Source organism: Theobroma cacao, chromosome 10, assembly GCF_053813885.1.
Source record: "Theobroma cacao isolate CCN51 chromosome 10, ASM5381388v1, whole genome shotgun sequence".
In the NCBI taxonomy this organism is placed as follows: domain Eukaryota; kingdom Viridiplantae; phylum Streptophyta; class Magnoliopsida; order Malvales; family Malvaceae; genus Theobroma; species Theobroma cacao.
In genome coordinates, this window is record NC_142648.1 from 28754585 (window position 1) to 28774319 (window position 19735).

Consider the following 19735-nt stretch of genomic DNA (forward strand, 5'->3'; position numbering starts at 1 on the left):
AACTGTGTGACCAAGACTTTCATTGGTTGCAAGTCTTGTGTCCATGGAGAGCTGCTGTGTTTGAGCTTCATGGGTAGTCATGGTACACAAACTTACAACAAAATGCCCATCTCAGTTCTAATATCCATAGCTGAGACTTCATGCCATAATTTTTACATCATAGTAGGAGGACTTAGCATGCATTTGATTAATTAAAATCAAAATTAAATAAATTAAATCGATTTTGATTAATTTGTTCTAAAATTTTATAAATATTAAAAAAGAAAAAGAAAAAGTAAAGGGAAGGGCCGATTGCTGACATGGCAAAAGGAGACACGCTTGAAGCGGTGGAGAGAGCTGGTGTCCACCGTTGATGAGAAACAATCAGAGGGTGTAAAAACGATTAGAAATATAGGAGTTGAACATTCGACATTGGACATAGACGGAGAGTGAAAGAGAAAGGGATTCAAATCCAATTCGCCATAATTAATTCTAGTACCTCTTCAAGGTTAGGGTTTTTGAAAATCGGATTCGGAGGTATTAAGGAATGGCAGGAGAAGGTGCTATGTTCAAGTTCCTGAGGCCTAGGCTCCGTCCTCAGCCCGGGGACATCCAGGCCGCCGCTTTGTGGGGCGTCGCCGCCACCACCACTGGTCTTTGGCTGATCCAGGTTTCTTTCTTTCTTCCTTTTGAATAACTATTGCTGTATTATCATTAGATCAACAGGAAAAGTCTACCTTTGATTGTTTATCGAGGGATTTTGCCCAAATTTTTCTTTGGGGATCTGTCTTTGTGTATATCTTTGGGACAGATCTTTGCATCTAATTTAAAGCTATGAATACTGATTTGATTAAACGGTTGATGCTTGCTTCGGTGTCCCTCAAGAACCCATTCATTCTGTAATACTAGTATCATTTTGAATGTAGGATTCAAAGCATTGATTTTTTATTATCTAGTTGGAAAACATGGCTTTTCAACTATCATGTTCACTTCTGTTTTTGCTTAATCACACACCCATGAGATTTGGCTATGCAGTTACTTCTTAAGAAGAAAAATGATACTTTCTGCTGGAACTTAGGGGTGTTTGGTCCGGGTCAAAAGATGGTCTTTTTATGTAGGATAGCATCTGCCCAATAATGAGAAAATCACCTTGTATTTATGGAATATTGGAAACTTCCTTTCCCCCTTTAGACAGTTATAGAGGAAACATAAAGCAGATAGGAGTTGTGAATTGGGCACATATGCCTTGACGGTGAGGGTTTCAATTTGGATATGGTTTTGTTAGGGGTATAATATGATTGAACAGAGCATTGCTTCAAAGCACTCTTGGATACAAATTCTCTTTTTTGACCATGTTCGGATGCAGAACGGTTACTATCATCGTCCACTTTTCCCATTAAACTTTTTGATCCTTAGCTGGTGCTCTGTTATGTTTCTTTTAGTTTTGGATTGACTTCTGCACACTTATGGCACCCTTTTGGCTGAATCCTCCTTGTCTCACCAAAACCATCATCTATCTCATCTTGGTTCCAATCAGACGTTAATCTGTTGGTTTAACATGTTTAAAACTAGTGGCAACATTATGTGAAGAGCTTCCCCTCTATGAGCCTTGTAAAGATGTAATCTACAATTACTCGAAGGTTATATATGACTGGCTAATTTTGTTAACCTTTGTTTTGTAAAGGTTGTGAGGTTGAGCTTGATTTGTGCATGCAGTCAACTAAGTGAAACTCATTGAGAAGAGATATGACCATCTTTTCTTCCCTAAGCTTGGTTTGATTCATTATTAAATGGATGCTTATTGTTATGCTTATTTTGTTGATGAAATTTTGAATTTCTGTCTTTCCATGTTTGACTTTTCTTATTTTGAACTGCCTCTTTATTTTCACCTAAATTTTGCAAAGTGTGCCTGTATAGTCAACCTGTCATTAGAGGTTACAGTAGTTTATGAGTTTTTGAATGATTAGCTAACGATCGAAAATTCTCTTTCTTTTGCCAGCCTTTTGATTGGTTGAAGAGGACCTTTTTGGAGAAACCAGAGTCTAAGTAGAAGCGAATGGGATGTCACAACTCATTGTGATTTTGTTTATCAGATTGCTGATGAGGGAATCAACATTTGAATAATAATGTAGTTGTAATTTTCTGATTGATATTAGTTTTATGATGAGAATGAGTCCACCTTGGCATTACTTCTTTGGAACTTTGAAAGAAACATAATCTTTTTCAGTTTGGGAGTTAATTCCTGTGTTTCAGGAATTGTTGGTTGAGATTCTGCCTGGGAAATGAAAATAAATCAAAAGAGAAATGGCATTGGATATGAATGATTGAACATGATCAAATTCAGACTTACACCTTAGCATTTCATGATCCTTCTATGCTTTTGTGCAGTATTTCTGTTGGAACAATTCATGCTTTCCATGTTGTAATCAAGAATTAACCATTCATTTTGCATGAAAAGAGTGAATTATGAATATTCCATGATACCCTCCAATATTAAGTTGTTAAATTTTATCTCATATTTTTAAATTAATTTTTTAAATTTCGTAAGCGAATTTAATTAAATAAATATTGTAAACTCATTTATAATACATGATGTAATTGAATAAAAATAAATATTTAATTAAATACATATGACAATCTTATTAATTCGTTTTTATCATACATTCATCTCATTAATTTTCATGACGATAAAGATAATAATTTATTTTTTTATATAATTAATAAATAATCTCAAACTAATAATTTTATGAATTCGTTTGGATAAAGATCAAGATAACAATTTATAAATAATCTAAAATTTAAGGAAAAAAATTATTAATTGAAAACAAAAACAATCCTTAATCCACGTGTCGCGTTGGGAAAACAGTTGTAAGATATTTAGAGCTGTCAGATCAGAGTCCTGACTCCAGTTAACTTCAATAGCTAGGCAAACTCGCTCGACCTCTGTTTTCACTTTCTCTCAACATCCCCTGTTTTACTACTGTAAATTGCAGTTGATTTTTTTTTTTGAAGTTATTTTGTTTAGTAAAGGAAAAAGAAAAAGGAATGGAGAAGGTGAAGGTGAAGGAGAAAGAGGTGGTGGAATTGTTTGAAGCAGCCAAGAAAGCTGCAGACAGGGCGGCGGCTCTTGATGGCGGAGCCTCCGAGGAAAGCCGGTGCATTGATGCTCTCTCTCAACTCAAGGACTTTCCCATCACTTATCAACTACTTGTCTCCACTCAGGTACTCTGTTTTTTTTTTTTTTTTTGACATTTACTCTCTGTCAGTTGGTCCCTTTTCTATAAATAATTTTTCTTGCAAAAAACAAAAAAAAAGAAATTTTATCTTTCTGTTGAATGTAAGTATGGGTTTATGTTCTTTTCTTTAATTTGTTGTTCTGCTTGGATTTCTGATTTTGCTCTGTTTTTCCCTGGAAACAAACAGTATTTTCTTTTCTTTTAAGAGAATAAATGCATTATCTTTATTAGTATAATTTTACATTCTAAGATGTGGTTTGTCATTCAGGTTGGTAAACAACTTCGGTGTCTGACAAAACATCCTAGGAAGAAAATCCAGGCTTTTGCTTGTGACTTGCTGCAGATATGGAAAAACCTGGTTATCGAGAAGAAGAACAGTGATAACAACAATGGAAAATTGGGAAGCAAAAGCTCTGTTAGAGCGGAGCCGGCAACTGCAAAGCTTGCCTATGCTAAGAAGGTGCAAAAGACACAGACGAATGGCACAGCAAACCCTGAGAGAGTTGCTGAAGAAACAAATTCTGTGGAGAATAAGGTTGAAAACATAATCAAAGAAGAAAGGCAAGCTTCTTCTGATGCGAAAGCTCCTCCAGAGCTGTCTTCTATGGTGAAATGTAATGATGAATTGAGGGACAAAGTAAGAGAACAAATTTATGAGAGCTTGTGTAAGGTCGTAAGTGAGGCTGGTGATGACTTCCTAGATGAAGTAAATGCCTGTGATCCAATAAGAGTGGCTGTTTCTGTGGAGTCTGCCATGTTTGAGAGCTGGGGCAAATCTAATAGTGCTAAGAAGATTCGATACAGGTCTACCTTGTTTAACATGAAGGATCAAAACAACCCAGATTTCCGGAGAAAAATCCTGCTTGGACAAGTCAAGCCGGAGAAGATTGTCACCATGACAACAGAAGAAATGGCAAGTGACAGGAGGAAACTTGAGAACCAACAACTCAAAGACAAAGCTATATTTAACTGTCAGCGTATGGATGCTCTAACAGCCACAACCGATCAATTCAAGTGCGGTCGATGTGGAAGTCGGAAGACAACCTACTGTCAGATGCAGACTCGGAGTGCTGATGAACCCATGACAACATATGTAACATGTACAAATTGCAATAACCGTTGGAAGTTTTGCTAATGGTTCTCATGTTGCTCCATCTTCATTTTTTCTTTCCTGAGAACCATGTAGGAATGGTCATTAGGCTGCCAGCAACTGTTGTGTTTTCAGCATTTGCTGCAGTTTGCATGCTTAAGTTTAGGATAGGAGCTGTAATTAGTAGTATTAGGAGCTGTTAGTTATGAATTTTTTACTAGTTAGGAGTGGATTGTAAATTCTAACTTTTCTTTGGCTCTCTTCTCGTTTAGCTTTGTCAAAATTGTGACATTGTCAACATTTATTGAGCAACTTGTTGGATGAATGTGACAGAGCAGCTGAACCTGCTAGCCATTGTGTGGTAGTGCCGCAGTTTGCCAAAGTTGTTGATTGTGAGAACTTACATCCAGAATTCCAACTGTCTGTAAATCCTGCTTGTGGTTTCTGAGCAAAGTAATTCATGCAAAATCTAAAATGGAATTTGATTTTTCATAGAATTTCTAGAGCAAATAATAGCATCCCACATGGCATGGTCATCTTTACTTATTCTTAGTGGACAAGTATAGTTGCCAGCTAACTGGAAACCTGCCAGTGAAATATAAGAAATCCTATTGTTTTTTACTTGAAAAGAAGAATTGCAGAGAAACAATTGGCCTGATAAGTTATATTTTCAGTAGCTGAATCATTACTTGACAAAAGTCAAGGTTGTTGTAGAGACTCAGAAGGTTTGCTGCGTGCCTTGAGAGCCTGAAAAACTCTGGAACTCTTATCAAAGATCTGGGCTCTTCTGTTGTAGTCAGTAGGCTCTTTCCCTTGGTCTTCCCCCATGATTGCTTCTGTTTCCAAGCACTCTAACAGCTCCACCACTCCTTTCCTTTCCTTGCACCTTTCTCCCAGTTTTCCCACTCTCATCCACTCTTCTTCTTCAGGTTTCATCTCAGCTTCCAGTTCTCTTTCGAATTCAGCCAATAAGCCTGAATCAGAAGCCACGCACCCAAGTCCTAATCCACGACCAAACCGCTGCTTTAACCTCAAACCATGACTTCCCAAACCCCTAGATGGCATCCTCAACCGACTGGAACGACCCTCGAATGATTTTGGAAACTGCTTGATGGTCTTGTTAATGGGTGGAGATGAACCAGTACCCAGAGTGCTTGTCTGACAAAGAGCGGTTGTTTCCATGTTGACTCGCCAACGCTGAAGGAGTAGTTTGTTCTGAACTTGATCTGTGGTTCTAATGAACTTGTCTGATTCGAGCCTTATGGGGTAGTTTTATATAGAGTTCGGAAGCCGATGCAACCGCTCCACGTAGCACAATGCGGTTTCAAGATGCACACGAAACATGCACAGAAACAGCGTGTCAAGACTTGGGTAGAGTGTTGGAGTACGTTGGTCCTCAATTCCTAGCAGAAAAGCACACGCTTCAAAGATCGAAGTGAACGCCCTTGTCAGCACTCAACAGGCCATGCCCTTGTCACTGGTTTGGTGCTCACATTGTCCAAGACGTAACATTTATGTCTCAAGGCCAACAGTGTGGTCCTTACATGGAGAGAAGATGAATTTGCCAAGGAACTGTCTGGGTTTTCCATGTTTGATACCAGAAGCTACATTTTGACAATCCCATCTCACTCTGTAGTACAGTTTATTTATGATAATTTTTAGCTCTGTTTGTAAAGCATCAAAATAGTTTATTTATGAATAAATTGACCTGCATTTGCATAGCTTATTAAATTAGTTATATACATAACACTCTGAATCCAATTAGTCTCTGCAATTGAAAGCTCAAAGCGCTAATGGGAGAAGACCAAATATGAACCTTAATTCAAAAGCCTAAAAATGAATTTCTACTACTATTTTAACTACCTGATGGAACTGGTCATTGCTCTAAAGAAGTTTCAAGCTCAATCAGAAAGAACATCATGCAGTTGGGTTTCCTCTGAGTCTCCTCTCAGCTGCTATAGCAGCAGCCACGGAAGGAGGCAAGTTTCTCAGACTTTCACTTTCAGTCGGCTTTTCATCAGTTTTGGGCGCTGCTGCAAAGAGGGATTCCACATCTTTGAGTGTCAGAACAGGCTGGTCTTGATTCCTGGTGTTCCCAACAAAGCCACTAGAGTTCCTGCTTCTGTTTAGTTTATATATGCTCTCTTCCACTGTGTTTTTAACCTAATATCAAAAAGATAAAAATCACATAAGGCCAGAAAACCATGCATGTAGAAGCCAATGATCTGAATTTAAAAATGAAAATGAAATGAAGCAAATGTGTTAGGATCTTAGATTATCATGTTCGGTTATGTTGAACTCTAAGATATAAATCATTGAATGCCATTGTTCAACATTAAACTAGGGAGAGTATTGAAAGCCTCCTTAGGTTTCATGAGAAAGAATGACTGATAATCTGAAATTGGGTGCTTGTCCAATGAGCTTCTTAAACAAAAACCTCTTCAGAATTTTAGAGGATGAACAAGGATAAAACATGGAGTTTATAGTTTTTTTTTTTTTTTTGAAACATAACATGGAGTTTATAGTTACACACATATGCACTCACACACAACATTTATAAATAACTGAGAAATGAAGGAATTAAAATGAACCAAACACTCACTGCTGAACCTACATAGTAGTTTCTAAAAATTGACCCAGAGCAACTAATGATAACAACGTATGAAAAATTAACGGTAAAATATAATGGGATCAGCATACAAGAAAAGTGAACTTATGCCTGCCTGAAACACTAAACAACTTCAGATGTGCCCCTCATATTTCATCTGAATAAACCTATTTGGCACTAATCTGGTAAATCTCATGGAGTATGATTTTTATTATCATATAAATTTCACTAGTCAATTGTTGGGCGGAGAGATACAGCAAGAAATCCTAAATGCAAATTTAAAACATTTCTATATGCACTCTCAAAGGTACTTGCAACATGGAGACGTAATCATACACTCAACAAAATCCATACACACATACACACAAAGGCAGCAACATGCACTCACTGCAGTCATATAATACTCAATAGATAGGTAAATACACATACTATAAAACGATGAACAAGCGTCCTATTCTCCTGCCCAATTCGATGTACCCTGCTGATTGCTTGTGCTTCTACTGCAGGATTGAGTAGTGGTTCCACAAGAATAACATGCTGTGCCTCCAAAAGATTTAGGCCATTTGCTCCATGTTGGATCAAAATCAATAAAACTTGAACAAATTTGGGTTCTGGCTTCTTCTTATGTATCTTCTGGATTCCTTTTTCACCAATTGTCTGTCCTCTAAATTCGCTGATGGCAACATGTGATTTCCTGTAATTGCAAATCTTAATAACTCAATCAATCTGATAACTGAGTTCTTTTTCCAGATAATGACAGCGCCTTACAATATTTAACTAATAATCTAATTAGGCTACAGTTTGAAAGCAGAAACTAAAGGATCTAAACAGCCACTGCAGAAGAGCCAAGCTTTTCACCTCTTGTACTAGGGTGGCACACCTTTCAAGGCATTTTCATAACTCTTCAGGTAATCAATCAGCAATGATATAGTAAAATAGCAAGCTGATAAACAGATTCTCTTACCTTCCCCCTTTCGTTCGGATGTAGGTAATGTCATTAGCAGTGAATGCATGTTCTAACACATCGAGAACATCATTCCAACTAGAGAAAACCAGAACTTTAGCTTTTGGGTCAGCAGACTTAATCCACAATATCCTTCTTGTAACAGCTTCAATCTGTACAATCATCAACAACAAGTTTACCACAACGGTCATCTAGATGTCCTGATAAAAATAGCTGGTAGATTTCTCATTTTCACTGCAAGTTTTTCTACCATGAAAGAAGTTGTGCAATCTCAAAAAGAAAAAGAATACTAGGAAATGTACCTTTGTTCCATAGGAACCTTGAACGGTCAAAGATTCTTCACCATTGTTGCCACCTTGAATTGTGTGAAGGATGGCAGAGTTAGGTGATTTAATTTGTCTATCATCTGCTAAAGCAATATTTCCAACATCTGTGTGCTGTCTACATATTGGGCACATTACCCACTTATTTTGAGATTTATTCCAATAACGTGATCTTTGCTCAGTCATTACAAATAAACCTGTAAAAGTGAAGCATGAGGTGCAAACGGATAAAATGAAAAGTTCAAAGCAAATAAAATAGTCAATATGATAAATCAATAGGATATAATAATGGAAACATGACAGGTCACCCTAAAATGGTGACAAACTGCAAATAAAATTAAAAAAAATAAAAGAACGGATATTGACAATTGATGAGACACCATTTGTCAATTCAAGTAATTTCACAGACAAGGCGTGGATATTGACAGGTGTGCCAAATGACATTATGTTCGAAGTAAGGCTTTTGGAAGATCTTTTACAAGACTATGGACAGTGAATATTATATCTTAAAAGAACCTTATTATTTTTGGGAGGATTTTACCAAGTTATCCAGTCAACTGAGAATGCAGTTCACCACATAAGCTGAGGAAAGAAGGGCTACTAGTTCAACAGTTCACCATGTATGCTAATGGCAGAAAATTACTAACAGTGACTGACCGTGGTGCAGAATTTTCCTTGACTAGCATGTATCAGTTGTATGTAGTTTATGAAGCATTGTTACATTAATTTTCATTGCAAGGCTAATATCCTTAACACCAACAGTTTTTTTTAGTGCAGATGGCTTTTATGGCAGGTCAGAAATCAGGACATGGAGATAGGGATGATCCAAAACTTACATTTACAGCAAGTAATGTGTCCACATTGAAATACCATCTTTTGATTGCTTAGCCTTTCTTGACAAACAGGGCAAGCTTCCCCATCAGCTTTAGGTAGACATGTACTTTTCTGTTCTATGGAAGTTGACATGGTAGTCATATCTTGAGTTAGAGCTGAATTATCAGAACTTTCCATTGGCAACTTATTTTTGGATAGAACCAACCCCTGAAAATAATTCATGTAAAGTAAGTATAATAGCAGCAAATGAGTTATGTTATTAATATAGGAAGACGTGACACAAGGAAAAAGTTGAATGAAAACAAATATTAAGAAATGCGATTTCCTTCAGGCCAAAGCTTATGAAGAGCCATAATAAAAAGAAACTAATCAAGCAATGATTTCATCCTGCCAGAGCTAAAACATGTCAACCATAAGATTGCAAAGGAACAAACTGTGGTGTACAGAGAGGAATGGGCAAAGTAAAACTTGACCATAAAGAATTTCCAGCAGACATTTTTGTGGTACCTTCAAGTAACGAAGTTTCCCTTTGATATTTGATAACAAAGTCAAGGACATGAACTTGTCGCTTGTGTTTTGCACACTAGCTGAAGCCAATTCATTTGGACTTAAGGCATCAATAGATTTATCATTTTCTGCCTCTCTTATGTGCAATCGAGTGGTTGCCATCTTGATTTCGTCATGCGCATTCAGAACTTGTGCTTGAGCAATTGCTAAGAGCCTTGCATGCCGATATTCCTTCCTCATGCCCTTAACAAGGTTACAAGAAAGGTAGGAGGGGACAAAAGAAGGAAAACAGGAAAATCAGTTTCCATAAAAGACGTGATATTTACATGAGACAAAATCACCTGAGAACTCCTTCACAACATAAGCATATAAACAGCATGCTAATACAATGAGGAAACAACTGGGTATGATTACGTCCCCCCCACCACTCCCCCCCCCCCCCCCCCCCCAAAAAAAAAAAAAAAAACCAATTAGTGGCAGTTTAGCAGCTAATACCAACAAAAATAATTGAATGGACCAGACCATACCTCCAGAATATGTAGCTGTTTTGTAGCTGCCAACATACCCTCCTTTCCTAACTGACCCTTGCAACAGCTCTTTATAACTCCAAGAGCTACTTCCAATTGAGAGGGAGACTTTGAGACCTATAAATGATAAGATAAAGAGAACAAAGTGTCAAAGCTACTTGTTACTTAAGAATATTGTCTTTGGCAGTATTGAAGTTCATGAAAGTAAATTTGGAATTCAAATTGACAATGGCACAGATTTCATGCAGTTTTCAAGATATGCTATGGAACATGATTAATACTAGTTGATAGACCATAGCTAAAAATACAACTATGATTTTAGAGATGGTGTCCTGGCGTTGACAAGTATACAGCCAGGTGCTATTTGATATCAAACTCCTGTAGGTGAAAAGCAGTTCTTTTGTAAATCCTAGGAAAGTCGGCCTAGGCACATGTGATTATCGACAAGTAAAGATTGAATATCAACAAGAAGCAGACCAAAACTAAATAAATTAGAAAGAAATTAAAAAGGAGAGAACCAAAATAGAAAAACAACATATAAAATCAGAACGGTGATGACAAAATATGTGATAGAGAGGCAGCTGTCACAATCTTATGCCTAAGGTAAGCATTAAGATATAAAGTTGGCCAGTGCTAGAGCTCAACACTGTAAGGTATAGCAATATCAAGTATGTAGATTCTCAAGTTCATCAACTTGTCAACCATGATTAGTGAAACCTAATACACCTAAAGAATAAAATTCAGATGAGATAAAGTAACCAACCACTATTGTTTCTTGAACATCTCTCTTCAGTTCTTTATTATCAACATCAGATAAAGTTGAATTTTTATTTGGCTGTGATAAATTCCAATAAAAGCGATTTAGGGCAGACTTCTTCTTCTGCAAATCTACTGCCTCTTCGGCAGAAATAATTATATCTCCATCCTTTTTGTTAACACGAAAGAGCCTTGCCTCATAATCCTGGTGCAAGAAGTTAAAAATGTAAAGAATGTGAAACAGTTTATAGTTGTAAGGTCAAACATCAACAAGAACAAACAAGTTTTGAAGCAAACCTGGAATAAATCCTCTAGTTCACAATGAACACAAATGGGGCCATCACCAAGGACCTGGCAATTACGGCAGTATCTCACCCTGTCAATATCTTCCTCTTTTGGTCTTTCCATTGTTTTATCAATTTCTAAAAGTCGATCAAGCAATTTTGCCCTAACAGATTCCAATAGATCTAAACCAGTCTGGATGTGATACTTTAGAGCAGTAATACTCTGAAACCTGTAATAAACCCAATAAAAGCTGGTCACTATCTGGAAAATAGCATCTAATTAAATTATAACTATTACAATATATTCCATCAGAAACTTTAAAAAACGTACAATATACTAATTACAATGCAAAAAAGCAACAAAATTTTAATAGCCTGCTTAGGGAAGAACCCCATTTTGCAACTGCAAACCTGTTTCTGATTAAAAATGATATATGAAACGTGTTCTGTTGAACAGTATAAATCAGCAGATTCTTGAAATGAAAAACATGCATTAATAAGGCAGGTTTAAGTTACAATTGAATGAGCAGAAAGAATAAGTTATGATGTATAAATATTCGCAGCACTGCTCAGGAAAGGCAATTCTGAAAACTAAGATCATCACTAACCAGGAAGACATCCGCAATGAGCGTCGATTTTTAAGAGATCCTGCGATAGCCTCTTCAATCTTTCTGATTAACTCGTTAGAGAAGTCCTTATTTTGCTCAGCATGATGAAGAGCTTCCAACCACCAAACTGTATCTTCATTTTTGATATCACTAAATGCATTACAAACCTGCAAAAACATAATTGTTAATCATCCAAAGTGCAGTAGATGACAAACAATTGCAAAGCAAACAGCAGGATATAGAAATCTACAACTAAGAAGGCTATTATTGCAACTGACAATTACCACCTTTGGCTTAACATGTTCTATAGAACATTCCATAATTTTAATTTAAATCAAGACGTGGCTTTATTGACAATGTAAAGGATGTAAAAATCAATTTTTGAACAATAAAGGTATGACCTATTCTTCTGGAAGCAGATTTTTGTTGCCATCAGGAATCTATCATTCCAACCTGACTAGAACCTTGTGACATGATTAAAGAGAAAACACCCTCAGAGGGCCATACACCAGCATGGAAAGAATCCATCCTTTTCCAGAAAAATAAAGAAAAAACTGTGTTTGTGGGAGAGTGCAGCAATAAGGAAAAACAAGGCACTGCCTGTTGTATCCTCTTGATATTACTGCAAGCAACAATCATGCCTATTTGTTGAGTTGAGTGAACTATAATGGTCCTGTTTATGCAAAGTGACCTTTCAAGAGGTTGGAAAAATATTTTTGATTTTTCGAGGTTATATGTGGTAGGAAACAACTACATTTTGGCTTCCCTATGTGCTGATTACATTGCCACAAATATGCTACTGAATGGGCATGCAGATGAGAGAGAGCAAGTACTACAAGCACAAAGTACACTTGTAGAATATAGCATGACATGTAAGTTACAATCGGCAAGTAGCATCAAATGACAACACCTACATCTCAACTAGTATGGCTGTGCAGATGATACATATTGTCCAACATTTATCATGTATCACATACCAAAATGTTAAGGAAAAACATGGATTATACCTGCATGTATGATTTCCTGAACTCTTGCTGAGCTGCAGATAACTTTGTAGTGAACGCTGATAGGTACCTCTGTTTTAAATTCTCACAGTCTATTCTCAAAGATTGTTTGTTTAAAGTTCCGGATGACACGTGGCACTGACCATTAGAATCTTGGTCATTATTTATGCCATTTTCTGATAGGTCAGATGCTATATCTGGTAGATTCCCAGCATTGATTTCTGAATTCTCTTGGTCATAAAGTTTCTGGCTCTTCACAGAACTTTGATCACACAATTCATTACCGTGGGCCTTGGAGGCTTTCTCAGAGCTTCCAGAGAACTGCTGCATCTCTACTGGAAGTTTCTCCAAGCTTGTAACCATTTGGAGTATCTCAGCAAGATTGTGATGAATGTGAATATTCAACAGAGGGTCCAGGCGAAAATCCTCAGAGTGCTCTTTAGTGATATCCAGTGCTTCCTTGTACAATGATACTGCTTGAGAAAGTTTCTCCTCTATTATAGCTATTCCTGCAAGCCCATTTAAAGCACTAACTAACATCCGGAGCGCTTCCTCTCCTTCTGTCTTGGTCTTGCTTATAAGAACCTTCAAAAACAATATCACTCTTAATGTAAAGTACCAATAATAAAAGCTTTTGCAGCAAATTTCACAAAATGTTTAACCCACATTTAATATTTCCTCCATGGTCATTGGGGCCTGTTGCAGAGAACGCAGCCCGAAGCTTCCTACTTGAGGGTGACAACAGGCTTGGCGAAGCTTCAAGAGTGAGTTCAGCAGCTTTGCAGCTTCTGTATGAGTAATGAGAGGATCGAAAGTCACACCAGAACAAATACTACCTAGAAAAGTAAATATGAATATATAAGACCTAAATTCATTTTCTGACTTTAAGTTGGTACATTACTGATAAATGTCTCTTAAATAAAGTCATTGTACAACTACCAACAACCTGGGACTTCTCTTTTCAGGAAATCTTCTTTCAAACTTTCAAGAACTTCACTGGCATAACTCACACATGTTTCATGTTGCCTTTGATAAAAGTGTTCTTCAATTGGTGAGAAAGTGAGCCAAGACACACATTCCTCTTGAGGGGGAAGCTGCAATTCGTCTGCAACATGTACTTTTGACGAACGCCACATGATTCGTTTAAACAATTTATGTGTGAATTCCATTGCTCCTCCTTCTCTCCTCTGCAAAAGGAGCAGAATAAATATAAAATAAAAATTTGGAAACTGTAAGAGACTATTTAAAACCACTTCAGGATTTAAAGAAGAGCCAGAGGAACATTCAGTGAAAAGATGCTAGTCAATATTCACAAAGAACAGTGCATTGTGGGTGAAACAGTAAGGTCATAGTTTGCTAGCAGTATCTGATAAAGTTTTCAAATAAAATTTCTAAAAGACATGTCAGTCACAAGCTAGCAGCATACACAATTTAGACCTACAAGCAATATCATCCACAAAGGACCATCCATGGAACATTATTGGGAAATTTTATACAGCTATTGCAATCCAAATCATCCAAAAAGGACCATCCATGGAACATTGCGCGGGATATTTAAGACAGTTATTGTTTTACCCAGGGTATAATGTTCTTATAAAGAACTTATATCAAGAGTGAATGCTCATAGAAGACAAAGAAGCTTATAGTTTTTTTTTTTGGAAGGGAGAAGCTTATAGATTAAAGATAGCCGGTTAGTTCTCTTACTTCTTGTTACATAAAAGCATCCCTTTTATAGGACTCTGAACTTGTACAACATTCAAGGCACAATATCTATAAGTATGATTTCATTCTTATTCTTCTTTATGCTAGGGGAAGAATTTACTTCAGATGGCATGACCTACTTCACTGCCGTATGTCACATACCTTTTACATGCCTGTTCTTTCAGAGCAAACTCCTGATGTTCCAGTTTCTTGGAAGATATTAATTCACTTGCATACTTCTCATTGTTAGATTAGTAGGTACATAATCAGAACTACTACATCCAAAAGCTTTTGTTAGTATTTATTATGCAGCTCATGCCATCAAGAAATTTTAAATTTTTTGACAGCTTGTGATGTCAAAATTATAATATTATATAACACGACAAATGCCTTTATTTGCCATTATAAGAAAGATTGGCACCTATTTAAGTGTACATTGGAGGCCGTCATGCACATATGTGAATGTTGAATACATACAAAGTTAAGATAACTTCATACCTCATATGGATCTCGTATAACTTCCACCCACCACCTTGAAACATTGAAAGGACTTAGTTTCAGGAATCTTAAAAGTCCATATAAGTCATCAAGTTTGCGTTGTATAGGAGTGCCTGTAATACACCAGTGATGCTTAGCATATAGCCTCATGGCCATTTCTGTTGCAGCAGCAGTATTACTCTCCACCATTTGAGCTTCATCCAGACAAATCCTCCACCAAAATATTCTGGTTAGAAGAGTTGGAATGACAGGGTACCTACCAAAAAGACAGCCAGTTATCATCTTGAAACATTAAATTTCAAGGCAGCCAGGATTGGAGCTAGAATATTAAGTCAACAGAGGCACATTCTTGTTAGTTGAAAATTTCATTTAATCTTTTCTAATTATTTCTATTTTCTTTTTGGAGTATATAAGCTGCTCTAGCAAGTTCTTTTCATAAAATTACTGTAAGAATGCACTAAATGTTGTTATAGTGATTATATATATATATATATATATTGAAAGAAACTACAGGGATTGGAGGGAAAAAAAATTGAAGGTAAGCAATTAAGCACTGAAGAAATCAGAAAGATCATTGACAAAAAGGTCAAAATAAAATTTTGGAAGAGCCTGGATACGTCCATGAAGGCAGCTCCAAGCATTCGAAGAACCCAGTCAATCTCAGAAGCAATGTATTTTAGTAACAACTTGAGGACACTTTTGAATAAAAAGCCAATAAGATATCAAATGCTCATTTTGAACAAAAAACAATAAATCAGAAGTTAAGAAGGAACCTCTTCTGGAATCTCAAGAAGCGTCGATCACCTTCATGCCTGTCAGAGTCGTGAGAGAGGTCCTCTTTGAGTACATCATATGTTGTTAATACAATGTCAGCACTGACAAGTTCATTGATATCCACTCTAGATGCATTTGAAAGAGAAGGGTTTCTCACACCTTCATAGACACAAGTTTTTAAGGAACCTGGACGTGTATGACTAAGGATAACAATAAAGTAAAAGAAACATATATAAGTACCTTTCTTTAATGAAATCAAAGTTAAAGGGAATGAAGTAATCCAATACAACAATCCTGTAAACATGTAAATATTATTTCAAGTAAATCGACTCACATATAAGATCTATCAACATATTTCAATTTTTCATCAGAACGAAATGAAAGTAATTAAGATGTCATGCATGAAACTGGCTTTGATCTATGATTTGTAGATTCATTTTCAATATTATGGTTTCAATTTCAACTCCAATGACTCATAATTTCCTGAATGCATTAACAATGGAAGGTTACTTTGACAGATCAATGTTTCATAAATTGCCTACACATGGATCATCCTCATTTTTCCAGATCTGTTTGGTACTTTCGTCATATTGGGCACCTGCCTTTTAGGAAATCATCAAGTTTAAGGGACTTCAGGGCAGACCAGAAAGAAGGCCTCCCTTAGTACCACAAGCTTGTAAACTTGTTGTCTTACAATTGATGCTGAGAGATCAGAGTTCAGATGAGGTGAGGCTACTAATTCTTCTAATCAGGGCCTTATAGAGAAAAGGTTGCATCAGGATCACAACAAAGTCTTAATCGATTTGAGCTCTATCTTACCATCAGAAGATGTCATATGCCCATAACTTCCAACATCCCAGTTGCTCATAGAAAACCATGTTTGATTGAATCAGCAGATCATTCATATATTTTAATACTTTTCTTTCCTTTACAATCAGATTGAATTAAGTTAAATTGGGCAAAATGATAAGCAAATTTCTTCATTCTCCAAAACCATAAGTTTACTCACCAAGACAATGCAAAATTTAATATTATTATAGTCCTATGGATACTGAAATTTGGAAGTGTACAAAATGAAGTCAAGGAAAAAAAATTTTACCGTATAATCTCATCGTGCCATTGGGATAATATAGGAGCTGGACAGACTATAAGAGTAGCACCTGATGCAATGGGAGAGTCAGTAGCTTGTAGTAGCTCTGAACATGGCTGGCAGATATGTTCTCCCTCTCTGACAACAATATTGGTTATCTCTTTCCTTCTTTTCGGCTTTTGCAGTCCTTGTTCATCGGCACTTGCACTGGCTTTACGAGCTTTTCCTCGAGGTGAATAACCAACACACTCTGAATGTTGCCAAGCATCACAGATGTCACACTGTACCCATAATCCTTTATATTTGCGGTTTTCACTTACAGCTCCACATATGCACTCAACACGCTCCCTTTTCAACCTTCTGAGACTAATTTTCTCATCCATAGTAACCTCTGCTTCAGTATCCTTACATACACCACCTTCAGATGATGGCTTCTGGTGTGCGAAGATGCAAGCAAGCAGTTCAACAGTCTTCCCCAAACCCATTTCATCTGTGATATTCATAATGACCACCACCAAAGCAAGCAGAGTGAAATCAGATTTGTGGATAAATATCAGCTTTAAACAATATATATATAAAAGGAAAATCAGCAAAACTCTTCAGGAATTAAAAATCCAAAAAGAGCCCCAAAATTTTTGGAGCATGCACCAGACAGTAGCATACAAAGAATTGGAATAATTTGTAGTGTCAATATCTAGGTAGGCTAATAACCAAGCAAGACTAGATTCCCATGTTACTTTTGAGCACCACAATCTCACAAATCTGGGCATATACAAGTCAAACTTAAATGAACCGACCGGAGAGATGCTGAAGTAGTGAAAGATGCAGAAATGATGTCTATATTGCATAACACTGTAACTACTGTGGCAAAATTGCTATGTCTCTGAACTATTGATCACAGCGGGAGAATCAATTTTATAATGAAAACTTTCAATCCCCTGAGAAGTTGATAGGCTATGCATGCAAAAGTTTACATTCCTTATTACTATTAAAACTTCAGCACTGTATGAATATAAATATGTTGCAAGGATTGCAAGAGTTTCTGGAAAACTGACACATACTAAACAAACTTACCTACCCGCTAGAATACCGCCATAGACATATGGAGAAGTGGACTCCAAATGCCGCGAAACATTTCCACTGAAGACATAATCTCACACAGTAAGCAAGTGAAGATATAAAAAGGTATTTTTTATTTTTATTTTTTAGGGGGTGGTACTGGGGGATGGGAAAAACTACAAGCCACAACTGACAGAAACAATTTAAGGACATCCTTTTCAAGTACAATGCTAGTTGAAGAAAGAAAACCATACCCAAATGGATTAAAGTACATTTTTGAATAATCATCCAGAAAATCCACTGGTATACACAATGGAGAAGACAACATGCTCCTTTCCCATTCATCCAGACTTCTTGAATCTCCCTTCTCTCTTTGTACCATCCAATAAGCTGCACGGCGCTGATATGGTCTAAGAACAGGGACCAAGTCAGGAATTTCATCCTCAAGCATTGAGTTCTCTCTGCACAGGAGATATACAAGTAATTTGATTTCAGTATTGCACCGCAATAGGAAGCTGGAAAGGAACTACAACAGTTATGCACCACTAAATAAATCTACAATAAAATAATTGGTCAACTCACTTTGATGGCTTTATGGCTTCGTAAAATCCAGAAACATCAAACCTCGCACGTTTCCCAGGTCGGGAAGTTTCTTCTTCTTTCACTGGATACACATCAACTTCCATGTTCATTGATTCACTAATTCCATACTTAGCCTCAGAAGTCATTACTTCAGGACGTAACCAAGCCATGACATTCATCATACTCTTTTTCCAAAGTTGCCTCGTGTTCTCCATGAGCGACTCACAATTTTCAAAAACTCTCTTTAGTATCTCCACCCTCACTCTGAGAGATGACAAGCTCTCTGAAAGCATTACTCCCATCACTGGCCTCAAAGTCACAAATTTCAAACTTGCTAAGTGCACAAGAGAAGAAATACCTTCATCAAGACCATCAAAACTCCCAGATAACATCACTGATTCCATCTCCACACCATCATTCATGTTTTTCTCTACAAATTCCAAAGATACATCACTGGAAGATAACACAGGCCAATGTCCTAGTTTAATACGACTGATAAACTCACAGACATTACAAACTCGAAACCTTAAGGAGTACTTGGAGTCCCCATAAAAGTCCTCACTGATTCTATAACCAGCAAACCCTTCTCTCAAATTCAAATCAATCAGAACAACCTCAGATATATCAAGATGCTCATCCGAATGCCAAGAAGTCTTATCAATTTCTACAAAGAATGGTTTTTCTGTATCCACGAGTTCCTCCTTTCCTTTTTGCCCGTTTTGGTTTGCTTCCTGTTTGTACAAATCTGGTTCGGCATTACCATTGGTCTCTATAACTAAGGCGCCCGATCGACGTGGATTGGATTGCTTTTTCCTACCCATTGTTCTCACTACAAACCAAATAGAAACTAGATAAACGTACAGAAAAAATGCAAACAAAGCCAGAAGCTTAAGAGTGTATCAATAGCCAATTCAAGCAACTGCCAAAGTTCTTTTGATGCAAAGGCATACCCAGATCATTAGCACATGCCAAAAGCAATAAACAAAAGTTGAAAGCAAAGAAACTCAATCAAATAAGCAGAAATATAAACGGGAAAAGGAGCAAATTGGATGGAAACAATGCAAAAAAGCTAGAGAAAAGAATATAAAACCTGAGAAAGAGAAACAAAAGCAATACCTGGAACAGGTTAAGGTAGAATTTGGTTGCATTAGAAAAAGGTGCTATAAGGAGAAAGTTTCGGATTTGAATTGTGAGGTTTGAAGGAAGAACATAGGCAGACGAGTCAAGACTGCTGGGAGACTGCAACTCACGCGCCAAGTGCGAGTTGCCAAAGTCGGTAACTCGAAGATGGATTTGTTTTGTTTTATGGGA

General features: G+C 36.9%; 3 protein-coding genes and 1 long non-coding RNA gene across 6 annotated transcripts; 2 read left to right on the plus strand and 2 right to left on the minus strand.

Moving 5' to 3' along the window:
- The first annotated feature begins 167 nt into the window (after positions 1 to 167).
- LOC18587503 (uncharacterized) lies at positions 168 to 2318 on the plus strand. The gene is made up of 2 exons (XR_001929833.2): positions 168 to 649; positions 1979 to 2318. It is a non-coding gene; the product is annotated as an uncharacterized LOC18587503 (long non-coding RNA).
- Positions 2319 to 2887: 569 nt separating this feature from the next.
- LOC18587505 (transcription elongation factor TFIIS-like) lies at positions 2888 to 4669 on the plus strand. The gene is made up of 2 exons (XM_007011313.3): positions 2888 to 3201; positions 3484 to 4669. The coding sequence occupies exons 1-2, from the start codon at positions 3025 to 3027 to the stop codon at positions 4348 to 4350; spliced, it is 1044 nt and encodes a 347-aa protein (XP_007011375.1). The 5' UTR covers positions 2888 to 3024; the 3' UTR covers positions 4351 to 4669.
- Positions 4670 to 4775: 106 nt separating this feature from the next.
- LOC18587506 (uncharacterized) lies at positions 4776 to 5835 on the minus strand. Its single transcript, XM_007011314.3, has one exon. It carries the CDS (start codon positions 5485 to 5487, stop codon positions 5005 to 5007), a length of 483 nt encoding a protein of 160 aa, XP_007011376.3. The 5' UTR covers positions 5488 to 5835; the 3' UTR covers positions 4776 to 5004.
- Positions 5836 to 5972: 137 nt separating this feature from the next.
- LOC18587507 (RING-finger, DEAD-like helicase, PHD and SNF2 domain-containing protein) lies at positions 5973 to 19722 on the minus strand. 3 transcript variants are annotated; one of them, XM_018129192.2, is made up of 20 exons: positions 19541 to 19722; positions 18425 to 19253; positions 18097 to 18303; positions 17862 to 17923; positions 16793 to 17273; positions 15693 to 15893; positions 14920 to 15175; positions 13667 to 13907; positions 13387 to 13508; positions 12724 to 13305; positions 11717 to 11883; positions 11122 to 11338; positions 10832 to 11029; positions 10069 to 10185; positions 9542 to 9784; positions 9037 to 9241; positions 8180 to 8397; positions 7878 to 8029; positions 7343 to 7607; positions 5973 to 6468 (listed from the first exon to the last, which is right to left on the minus strand). In XM_018129192.2, the coding sequence occupies exons 2-20, from the start codon at positions 19243 to 19245 to the stop codon at positions 6223 to 6225; spliced, it is 5001 nt and encodes a 1666-aa protein (XP_017984681.2). In that variant the 5' UTR covers positions 19246 to 19253; positions 19541 to 19722; the 3' UTR covers positions 5973 to 6222. The 3 variants fall into 3 exon arrangements, with proteins under 3 accessions (XP_017984681.2, XP_017984679.2, XP_017984680.2); XM_018129190.2 differs by having other exon boundaries at positions 13387 to 13556; positions 13664 to 13907; XM_018129191.2 differs by having other exon boundaries at positions 13387 to 13556; positions 19541 to 19721.
- Positions 19723 to 19735: the final 13 nt, after the last annotated feature.

Bases quoted from the DNA above. Each gene is read 5' to 3' on its own strand.
- LOC18587505 (XM_007011313.3), top strand. From the start codon at position 3,025: ATGGAGAAGGTGAAGGTGAAGGAGAAAGAGGTGGTGGAATTGTTTGAA. The intron at 3,202-3,483 runs GTACTCTGTTTT...TTTGTCATTCAG, and splicing joins AACTACTTGTCTCCACTCAG to GTTGGTAAACAACTTCGGTG.
- LOC18587506 (XM_007011314.3), bottom strand. From the start codon at position 5,487: ATGGAAACAACCGCTCTTTGTCAGACAAGCACTCTGGGTACTGGTTCA.
- LOC18587507 (XM_018129190.2), bottom strand. From the start codon at position 19,245: ATGGGTAGGAAAAAGCAATCCAATCCACGTCGATCGGGCGCCTTAGTT. The intron at 13,306-13,386 runs GTGGGTTAAACA...TTGTTTTTGAAG, and splicing joins CCATGGAGGAAATATTAAAT to GTTCTTATAAGCAAGACCAA. The intron at 8,030-8,179 runs GTACATTTCCTA...ATGATTGTACAG, and splicing joins AAGGTTCCTATGGAACAAAG to ATTGAAGCTGTTACAAGAAG.